The sequence below is a fragment of the Varanus komodoensis genome, unplaced genomic scaffold, assembly GCF_004798865.1.
Source record: "Varanus komodoensis strain SLA01 unplaced genomic scaffold, ASM479886v1 scaffold23, whole genome shotgun sequence".
NCBI classification, from domain to species: Eukaryota; Metazoa; Chordata; class Lepidosauria; order Squamata; family Varanidae; genus Varanus; species Varanus komodoensis.
The window spans coordinates 13,048,873-13,060,709 of record NW_025335627.1 but is presented as its reverse complement, the minus strand read 5'-3'; the positions used below and the strand labels follow the sequence as shown (position 1 = coordinate 13,060,709).

The 11,837-nt window shown below is 39.7% G+C and overlaps 1 protein-coding gene across 1 annotated transcript in view; it reads right to left on the bottom strand.

Moving 5' to 3' along the window:
* Window positions 1-11,837, bottom strand: part of BARD1 (BRCA1 associated RING domain 1) — a 72,753-nt gene that overhangs the window by 48,772 nt on the left and 12,144 nt on the right. Inside the window, exon 3 of the mRNA XM_044432080.1 lies at window positions 7,720-7,865. Coding sequence (XP_044288015.1) covers window positions 7,720-7,865 — 146 coding nt within the window. The remainder of the gene's footprint in view (window positions 1-7,719; window positions 7,866-11,837) is intronic.

Below are 11,837 nucleotides of genomic sequence, written 5' to 3'. Positions count from 1 at the left end.
CCAGTTTCTCCACCAGGATATCATGGGGCACTTTGTCAAAGGCCTTGCTGAAATCCAGGTAAACCACATCCACTGCATCCCCTCCATCTAGCCACCTCGAAACCTTGTCATAGAATTCCACAAGGTTTGTCTGGCAGGACCTGTTTTTGCGGAAGCCGTGTTGTGTGGCCACCAGCCTCCCTTCCCTGTCTAGCATCACTAGATCTCTCTCTATTATGAGCCTTTCCATTGTTTTTGCAGAAGCCATGTTGTGTGATTGCCAACTTCTCTTCCCTATCTAGGGTTATTAGACCTCTCACTATTATGAGCCTTTTCATTGTCTTTCCTGCAATGGAAGTAAGGCTAACTGGTCTGTATTTCCCCATGTCCCCTCTACTACTCTTTTTGAAAATTGGGACCATTGACACCACACTCCAGTCCTCTGGAACCTCATCCATTATCCACGAGTCTTCGAAAATGGTGGGCAATGGGCACGAGAGTACCCCCACCAACTCCCCGAAGTACCCTCAGGGGTAACCCATCAGGGCCCAGCGGCTTTGTAACGTCCACAGAGGTGTTCTCCTTCACCTCCCCACCTTACTAACTAGAGATATTGTCAAGGCTTGCGCCTCTAAAACCTCCCTTTTGAGTGCCATCTCCTGAACTCCCTTGTCTTCCAGTAACCTATCCCAGGAGACTTTACCCAGTATGGCATTCAATTGGCCAAAGTTAGCCCTCTTGAAGTCCCAGCTTCTAGTGCTCGACCTGCTGCACGTCCCCATTCCCCTGATTTCAAAGCAAAGGATGGAGTGATCACTCGCATCCAGAGCTCCCCTAATCTGTACTTCATCTATCAGCTTCTCCCTGTTGGTCAAGACCAAGTCAAGGATATCCCCCCGCCCCCGGTGGCCTCTCGGACCCTCTGCATGAAAAACCCTCCCTCTATAATGTCTAGGAAGTTACGTGACCTGACTGTTGCCACTGAGTGAACCTCCCAATTGATATCTGGGAGACTGAAATCTCCGGTAATTCCGGTTCCCCTTCCCCAAGATATCCTTTGAATCTACTCTGTCAGGGCATCATCCAGGATCTCAAGTTGACCTGGAGGGTGATAACATACCATCACTGTCAGGTTCCCCCCCCCCCCGCACCTCTACCAGATCCCCATCTGCACCACCTTCTATCTCAATGCATCCCATTCCTTCCTTGACATGTAACGCTAGGCCCCTCCCCTCCTTCCCTTCCCTTCCTGTCCTTTCTAAACAGGTGATACCCCTCTATGTTTACATTCCAGTCTTGCCTTTCATCCCACGTTTCTGTGATCCCTACCAGAACATACCCTTCTATTCCCAGGAGAGCTTCAAGCTCTTCCTGCTTATTACCCATGCTCCTAGCATTGGTGTACATGCACCTCAACTCCTTCCCACAGCTTCCTTTCTTTGGGATTCTGGGCCTCCTCCTTCCTCCCATCTTCCCTGATATTGGCTCCCTCTTTGTAGGAGTCCTGCCAGCCCCTGCAGTACCTCTAACATCCTGGTCCCAAAGCTCTGGTCCTCTCCCCACACTTATCCAATCAGGACAAGTTTCTGGGGGGTCTGAACCCACCCCACCGGCTCAGTTTAAAGCCTTCTGGACAAAGCTCACTAGAGCATATCGGAAGGACATTTTCCCCTTCCTCATGAGGTGCACTCTGTCCCTTGCCAGAAGTCCATTGGCAAGAAACCCGGTGCCATGATCGTGGAATCTGATGTGTTCCTTCTAACACCACACCCCAGGTGTTCATCTCGGCAACCCTCCTTTCCCTGGCTGGCCCAAATCCCTGGACAGGCAAGATGAAGGAAATGGCCTCTTGGGCCTTTAGGTCCCTGAGTTTCTTGCCTTGAGCTTCAAAGTCCCTCTTGATCCCTCCCACCCCCTGCCTGGCTGTGTTGTTCATCCCCACATGGATCACCAGAAGTGACTGGTGACCCCCCGAGGAAAGAAGACACTCTACTCAGTCACATGCTGGATGCATTTGCCTGGCAGGCAACAGACCTCCCTTGCCTCATGGTCAGGGCAGCACACCGCCACCTCAGTGCCCCTTAGCAGGGAAATTGTTAAATTATATTTCTAAACCTTCTATAGCTGAAGCTCTGTGTACAGTACGCAACATTTCAGTCACCCATCCCAATTTCAACCAGGACCAACACTGCTGAGCTTCCAAGATTAGGCAGGATCGGGCACTTCAGGCTATAAGGAAACAGCACCCTAACCTTGGGAGTTGGGAATGGGAGGTCCAACCCTGCTGCCCGTTGCACTTGGTGCAAGAAGGACTGTGTCAGCTGTTCTCCAAAGTCAAGAAGAGGGGTGAAAGGGGATGGTATAGGGGGATGGAAGGAAGAGATTGAAGCAGGCAGAATAGGAGGTAACCTGATCCTGCCACAGTGTCATTTCCCACTCCCACCTTCCAGTGTCCCACAGCTAGACAGCCAAAAATCTTAATCTAGCAAAAATGCAGGGTGAATGGAGCAGAGAGGTGAAGATCCCTTCTGCTACTCCTCCGGTTCTGTACTGGATTTAAGTCTCCGAGTTCTGGGGCTTACAGGCATCCTCATAGGATTATACCCTAACTGAATTGCTCAGTTTGCTGTATTTACTAGAAACTCATTTCCAGTATTTAACAGCTAAAGTACTTGAAGAAGTGGACACTACTATAAGCATCTTGCCCATATGTTATCCATATAATAAGCCTTGGGATTATTTTAGTTTGATAAGGAAAACTCAAGGAACTGTCTAGATGACATATTAGCCAAAGATATAGAATTCAGTAGCATAGGGCAACCTACAAGTAATCCCTACCTAAACTCAAGTAGGATTATTTTCCACAAGAAGAACCCAGTTTCCTTGTGTTGACATTTAATGCAGTCCATGAATTTAAAAAAAAAATCTCAACAAGAAAAAAAATCAAGATTTAGAAAGATTTATAGCTGCAGCACTGCTTTTTTAGGCCTTTCCTGCAAGGCACTAACAAGCTATAGAGGAAAAAAAACAGCAATTAGAAAAATGTGATTTAATTATCATTAATCTGTATCAAAAGAATATAATGATGTACATTGTATGCCACTGAAATTATTCTCTATTATGGGTTTTCAGAACAGAAGTTGAGAAATCTTTTTGACAAACTAGTCGCTTATTAAAAACCAAAGGGAAGTGCTTTGATACCATCTGTGCAACATTAGCGCCTTCACCAAAAGAATGATTAGTTTGTATGTTAAGCATTCAGCACTAGGGAAATAAAAATTAGGAGAAATTTCCAGCTATTCAGATGCTCATTTGGAGCCATTATGAAAGCCCTTATCATACATATGCAATGCTATGCAATGCACAACAAAAAGGGGTCAAAATCACCTCCTCTCCATCATAACTAAGAGAATCCAAATTGGGGCCCCTTGATGTTTCATTTGTTGCCCTGTCACCTGGACCGACATATCCTCAAAAGGAGGTAGCCAGCACCTGCATTTTTTAAACAAAAACAATTCATCTCTCAACTGAAGTGAGGCTGCAAAATATAGAGAATAAGTTGTTGGGAAAGTTTACAGAGACAATTGCTTCTCTTTAAAGGACACTACTCCAACAGGGGGGAAAAAAGCAGCTGAAATACTTGGGAAGCTCATTTTGAAAAAAGAGTTAGTGCAAATCAGAGTTCTTTATTTCTAGTATGCTACATGCTATGTCTCTCAATTCAACAAGTTTTTTCTAATTACCCACCTTAATTACAATAATTATACATTTTAACGTAAATGCAGGTAATAAAGTCCACTTGGAAAGGATACTGTCAAAGACATTGGAAAGAGAAGCACTGCAGCTGACAGGGATGACAAAACTGATAATGACAATAATTTAGGAAAGCTGTTTACCTTCTTCCAAGAATGGAAGAGATAAAATTGAACTCAGGCATACTGAAAAGAAAGGAGGAAGTCAGGGTCAAATGAGAATTGTTACTAGTAATCACATCACTTGGACCACAGATGGGGAATTGGGTTGTTGAGTGAAGTTTTAGAAATGCCCTTAAAAGCTTGTTGGTAATTTCCTCCTATGGCTCTTAACTTACTGCAGTGACCAATTTATTTATAATATCTAGAGGTGAAACCTGAAAGCAAGATGGAAAGTCCTGAGAAAGTCCTTTTTAATTTATAGTCATTGACTCAACACATTTCCTTTATCATGGATTATGAACAAAAAGACTTGCAGGAGTTTAAACCAGCTACAAATTTACTGTAGCCAAATTTTTGTGGGTTAGAGTGCACCTCATCAGATGGAACAAATGTTCTTCTCAGATGACAGGTATATATACACATTGGGGCAGAAACGTATAAAAAGTGAGGTCAAGCAGAAATAAAATACAGCCTGTGGCAACTATGTTAAGACTTAAATATGCATGAAAAATAAGTACACTAACTATACAGTGCAACAGTAATTGATGATAAAATAGTTTAATCCACTAATGTTATAGGAAGCTGTTATCACAATTAAGATCAGAGGTATTCTAGCAGTGCTGTGTTGCAGTTCCTTTTAAAATTCTTTGCTCATCTTAGAAATATAAAGAATAGAGAGTCCAGCAAGAGATCTCCCATGCCACATTTGCTTCAACCATTAGAAGTATTGATATCCAAACAACTGCTTTTCAGTGTGTAGTTTGGTTCCACCTGCCAGATGAAGAATCCATTAAAAAAGCAAAGATTGTGATGCCAATACTTCTTGGCTTCCTATCAGGGTGGATAAAAAAATAACAAAATCAGATTTTTTATTTTTTATTTGAATCTGAATTATTTTATCAGATTTTGGTTTATTTGATTTTTTTATTTAAATACTTTTTAAATATTTATTTAAAATTGGATTTTTTAAATAAAATGCTTTTTTGAGAAAAATCTATCTAATGGTAGTTTTCTGTTTAAGAGACATTATAGTCCAAAGGTTATTCATCATGAAATAAGGATTAAATTTAATTATGTAGCATAAGACTGTATATTCATGCAATGTTTAAAATTCTTTGGTAAATGAATTCTATTAATCTATTCAGAATGTCATGCTCTTCCAGAGGTTTCTATAAGCTCATTGAGCAATTTTTCTATCTAAAAGATATTACAGGTGCTTGGTTTTACACCTCTCAAAACTGGGAATGTGTGTCTGCAAAGATCACATGTGTCTACTTCACAGCAAAAATATTATAAACATGCAGACTTAAGAAAAAGACCTGAATCCCATTGTGCCTTTGCAGCCCTGTATACACAGAATCAACCCCTTCCCTCTTAAGGGCTAAGTTTCAAAAAAGATTGCTGGAATTGGAATAGATCTGCACAAGAAGCTAATTGTGAGAAAGGAGGGGTGAGCAGTAAAATTAAAGTGAAACATTGTGTGAACAGAATACTCCACAAGTCTTTGGATCTCTTTTATGTCTATCATACTATTCTTTCCCTGGAGGAGAAAACCTGTAGTGATAGCAGGCTATAAAAGAAACCCAGTTTGGGAATATTTTAATGAAGTTCCTCTACCTACAGGTGAGGCAGGCATGTGTGCAAAATTACGTAAAAAACCATGATTTAAATCTAGTTTTACTGATGAAACCATTTAAATGATTTGTTATTTAAATCATGATTTAAATTGATTTGATTGGTTTTACTGCATGGGCCAGGCCAAGTCTTCTTCTTTATGTAAGTAATACATGAATAAATAAAGACCTGTCAAAACAGTCTTCTTTGTTAAAGCAGCATCATTGTGGTTCAAATACTAGCTCATCAGGAAAAAAATTAAGTCTTCCCTGCTCTGAATTTAATTACATGTAAATTAAAATCAATCTTTCCATTTAAATTATTTAACTAAGGTATTATAATTGTCACCTGAAGAGTTTTCCAACACTTGACTTTTTCACAGAACTGCCCCTCTCAAATACAGTACCTTTCCCCCTAAAAGTGGTTCGCCCATGAGGGATGAAAACTTGCTTGAACAGGGGTGCTGAATGAGTAGCTCATGGGAGTATTCCAGTCTGGCCCACCTGCATTTTGGAATTTGCATTCCTCACCTTTATTTCCTGTGAAGGCTCCTAGTTCCACCCCTGCAGGAATACCCTCAGAAGACACCCTTCCTGCTTTCTTAGAACTGAGATCAATAGCAAAGATTCCTCTGCAAGTGGGTGACAACAGTGGATCCCCCTTGTTAAGTCTGTTTTGAGGTGCTTTTTTTTCTTTAAATATGGATGCCTTCACATCATCAATTATAGTTGTATCCCATCTTTCCTCAAAGAAGCTCAAATGGGCAAGCTAGTTATTCTTTTTCTCATCCTCACTGCCAGGCTGAGATGGAAGATCATCACAGAGAATGACTCATCTAAGGCCGCTATTGGAGAAGATGGTGTCTCCTTTCTTTTTATAAATATAGGATTAACAAGAAAACTTGTGTGTATGTAGCTGTAGGAGAACTGCTTCTGGATAAGAGAGAACAAGAAGGAACTAGGCCAAGGATGAGTGCTTGAGCTGCATCTTGAAAGTGGCGTCCTTAGATAAGGTATGAAAGGAGGGAGGACAATTCCCAGCCTTGGGAAGGGAGGGGGCCTATGAGAAAGTTGTCCAAGGATGAGGTAAGCTATAAAAGCTTTGTTCTAATTGTGTACTGTGCAGTTCCAATGTGTTCTGCCTTATATGTGCAATAATATGTCAACACCCTTGCTTGCTGTATTCTTAATAAATATTGCTGGTTTTCTTTTCTTAAATCTATTTTGGCTTGTTTCATGCAAGATCTAACACCATGCATATGTGACCTTCATGGGTGATGGGAAGGAATGTGACAGGAAGATATACCAATTAACCAACAAGAAAAAGTTATTTTTGTGAAGTTACAGCTGTATCAGATGATTCTCATTTGATATTCTGCTTAACAGATATCTCAAGATTGTGAAAAAGTTCTTCTGCCAGTGTTCTTTTCTTTGGGTCTCCCATCATAAATCTATGTATTAAACTCTTCCTGTTGGATTAGTATCTGAAACCCTCTGAGAAAGGAAGCAATAAACCAGTACACTCTTATATAAAGACTGCTTCAAAGAACAGTATTCGATCCTGATTTCTACAAGACACATTCTTCAAAACAGATTTTAGATAGACTGGCGTATAAGACCCATTCCCTGCATTATATTTTTTACAGATTTCCTGACAAGATAATCTTCATTCATAAGAATGATTCTTTGACTGGAGAATACAATATGCAAATATGTAATACACTCAGGTATCAATAAACCATGTTCCTTGCCATCAGCCTCCAAACAATATAAAGGACTGCATATTTGATCTAACCATAGGAATTACCCACAATGTACATAGACATGAGATTGTCTTATGGGAGTAGGCTCATACTTGGTATATAGAACAGGCAAAATTCCCTAAAGAAATATAAGCAAGCCTAAAAATGGAGAATACCTACATTACTTCTAAGCATTTGATTAAGCAACAGATCAATATGTACCTGCAAAATGTGATACTTTCATCTAAATTCAGCAGAGATTCTAGTGAATTGCAGATATAAATGCTGTATTAGCCTTTCCCCTCTATTTGAAGGAAGATCTCGGTGGATTTGGGAAAGGAGAAGTATCTAGACATTCACATTCTGCTGTAAAATTCCCTGACCTTCATTAAATTGTCTTTTCAAGATGTGCATAGTTTTGGTCTAACACACACATTGGTCTAGGGATCTAACAGCCATCATTTTACTTACCTGTGAAGTCCCTGTTCTGCAAGCTTTGCAATTTGATATACAGTTTGATGATACTCTCTAGCTGCCTGTTTACTTTTACGTCTTGTACCATGGCTGGTGTGTGACACACTGGGCAGGCTGCACCAATGGAATCACCTACACAAGTTCTGAAAGGGAAATGTAACAAGATTTACACAAGGAGAACCAGCAACAGCTTGTGACAGAAGCATCTGAAGTTTTTACATGAATACCAGGAAACTAAAATAGCAGAGCAAGGTGACCATTTACATTTCACGCAGGAGAGCGTAGCAAAAATGTCCAGAACCCTTGCCCCGGACACACATGAAGTACACAAACCCTGAAATGACTGGTTGGAATTCATTTCCACTTAACCTATACAATATGCTAAGCTGTGGTGTGACATACTGTGTGAACACAGCTGATGTACAAATCAATGGATATAACTTTCATTGGTTAAATCATGCAATCAGTGACACATAAGCAGAGCTGAGAAACACCCTCTTTCCTAGAAATCAGCATGTGTGCAACCTTGAAATGCAGCTGATGCTGAGCAGGCACCAATCCCAAGAAAGCTAGTTAGCACTTGACAAGATCACAGCAGCTCAGACAAAGGGCAATTCACACCAGCCCACCCCATCCTCCACCCTTCTTTAGAGCACCTTCCTTGGTATGCAAGTGGGAAAGATCACAGCATTGCAACTTTTTACTTCTCTAACCTATTGGGAAGTGTTAACTGTGTTACATGTAACCCTTTAATGATCAATGTATGAAAGGGCCAACTGAGGACTGCTCAGGCATCCCATCTGGAACAATTCATTGGTAGCTGGTTATTCTGGAAAGTAAATCTTTTAAAAGAAAACCTTCTCCTGTTGTGCATTTTGGGCATATGCACACCAGGACAGGGACCATTTCGTCAACTCAGCCATTAACCATCTGCGGTATAAATCATGAAAGCATGACCTGAGCATATCTCATTCAATATTTAACAATAATTAAAGATTACCTAGGCTATGGTAGTGGTTCCTTGATGACATTTTAGGAATAGTTATATGGTTTATGGACACCTAAACATGGTGAAGGATTGAGCATGTAGCTGCATGTGAAGTCTTAATCTGAAGTGAGTTCCAAGCATTACTTAAGCACTAAGCAAGTGCCTCTTATAACTTAGGTACACTGAGAAATGCCTAGAGAAAACTAGAGTGATGACAAAAATCGTATCATATAACAAGAAAAGAAAAAGAAACAGTGGATATTATGCCAAGAGGAAGAAACTGGGAAGGAGCTGAAAAGAAGCTGGAGAGTATTTTTTACATATGGCTCAACAAAGAATTGTTCTGAAATCTGGTAACGGGGCAAGATGTAAAGGTTCACGTTACAGGAAAGGAATTTCCAGCTTCCATCTAGAACTGCACCAATATATTACCACCTTTTTCTTTAAGACAGCAATAAATAACTTATGGCCCTCCACAGATTTAGGCCTATAACCTGCCAACTCTGGCCAGCTTGGCCAATGGGGAAAGATGCTACAAAGGGATGTGAATTGCCAACACATTTGAAGGTTTTCAAGTAAAGGCCTGCTGTTGGTTCTTGAACACAGAGTTGGATGGGACACATAAAAGGACAACCAAAATTATTAAGGGTGGGGCAATTCTCCTATGATGATAGCTGACAACATTTGGGTCTTCTGAAATCCAAGAAAGGAGGCCACAATATAAAGTTTTACAAAAATCTTTAAAAATAGTGGAGAGAAAGTTGACAGGAATAAGATTTTCCACCCTTTCTAAAATGTTAGAATTTAAAGTCTTCTTAAAAAACAACTACTACTACTGGGTGGGTGACTCAGCCAGAAAAAAGGAAGATCTTCTTTACATAATGTAAAGAAGATCAGATTTGTCAATAATGTGGATGGTTTTAAAAGGGGAGTAGACAAATCCACAAGGACAAAGGTTATCAGTGGCGACTAGCCTTTCAATGTCAATATTAGCTGATGAAAACAAAGCAGAAGGGAATTGTGCCTTTTTTTTTCAAATCTTATTATTTTCAGAAAGTACAATAAAAAGGAAAAAAAAAGTATACAGGAAGAAAGAGCTCAGGAGTCGATCCAAAGATTTAGCAAGCAATTCCTCATTTAAGCACATTTACAATAAATAAAATTCTGTCAACCACTTCTTCAAACAACTCATTTAATTCTCATTCATACATTTATCTAGTCTATAAAAATAGTTATAGATCATAACATTGCTTTGGTAGAGAACAGTAATCACAAACATTTGTTAACATATTTTCTTTAACCATTGTATAAGTTGTTCATAGTAGGAACATAGTAACATAGTAATTATGTAACATAGTAACATAGTTACTATAGTATACTATAGTTACTACACACACACTATAGCTACTATAGTAACATAGAACATAGTAAGAACAACATAGTAAGTTGTTCATCTTTGAGTGAATTCTTTAACGTTGACAATAGTTAGCTTCACTCAACTAGCTTGTTTTTCCAGTCTTCAACAGCTAGGCGGTTTTTTTGCTACTTGCTACCATATATTTATATAAATCTGGCATAAATTTGGGATAGTCTCTGGGACAACTCGGTAACAAGTTCTTGGCATTCATTGGAAAGTTAATTTGAGAATTTTCTGCATCTTGGTATGTGTCTGCTTCCAAAATTATTTAATTCTGTCACCACATATGGTAGTGTCCCATCTATCTCTTTTCATTTCTAACATTTTATACTTGTCCATTTTCTGTATCTCTTTTGGGGTACTATACCACCAGAAATACCTGTTATACCAATTTTCCCTTAGTGCCTGGCATGCAGTAAATGCTATGTCCTTCGCCCATAAGACTTCCCATTGGTGAGATGATATTTCTTGCAGATTCTGCATCCAGCTCTTCATGCATATTTTATCGTTGAGCCTCCATATCATTATTTAAGCAGTTGTTTATAAATTCATCCTAGGAGATGGTCTATTTGATTTTTAATTTCAAAGTCTGTTAGATTTCTTATTATGCTTTTTCCAGTTTGAATTTCATTTTTAATCTTGAGGCTAGCTGATAATAGAGGAGCCATTCTATGTTTTTTAGCTTCATCTTTTAGTTCTTTCCATGACTTAATTCACCCTTGTTGCTCAGACATGTTTCTATATGTTATAAGATTATTGTTATTCCTAGAATGTTTTCCACAGTATGCTTCTATTGGGGACATTATAGGAGATTGGAGGATTAATTCTTCTCATGGAGTACTACATTTTTATTAACCCATCTCTAAATACATGCCTATTATTTGGAGTCAGTGCTTTCTATTGATTCTTTAGCCTATAATTTATTGTATATTCCTACCTCTAGGTCTGCAATTTCCAATTTCACTAATCTTTCATTGAAATTAAAAATCCAATCTGTTCTGCCTTTCTTGAGCTCTTTCCACAGGCTCAGCCACTATGAGAACACAATGCCAGACTAAATAGGCCTCTGATCTGATTCAGCAGGTCAGTCCTTACATTCTTGGATGAACAGTGGACATCCAACAATACTGTGATAAAGATAAAACACCCCACAAATTGAGCATTTATATTCAAGGATATGTTCAAATATTAGAATACACTCAATTTCAGGAGCTGCCTACCAGCTGTGGCCAGCCATCAAAAGTTACCTTCAAGCCAAACTGCAGTGCCAGAACCAATTTTGCCCAAGCCTTGTGAAAAGTTTCCCCTGTGCTCAGCAAACACTTATGACCTAGTTACATCTGCTGGATTGCTTCCCCACACTTCTCCTTACACATCACAGCCCGCTCCACTTTCCTTCCCTCTCCAGGCATATTAATAGTTCACACCACACTACTATTTTGAATTGACCTGAAGCTGACTTGCCTCAGAAACTCACTGCAGTTGACTGAAGTACCCTAAGCAGTAGTTGGAGGGCTGCTGTGCAAGAATCTGTTATCATTTGTATACCTCTGCATTTGTAACTGTAAATAATGACCACAAGGAAGTTGCCCAGGCAAACACTTTTGTTATACCCACATTTTTAAAAAAGCTTCCTGAACTAGGGGTGAGCAACTTGAGGCCCAGCAAATGTCTCGCCTCATACCCCATCCCCTGCAAACCAGCCACCAA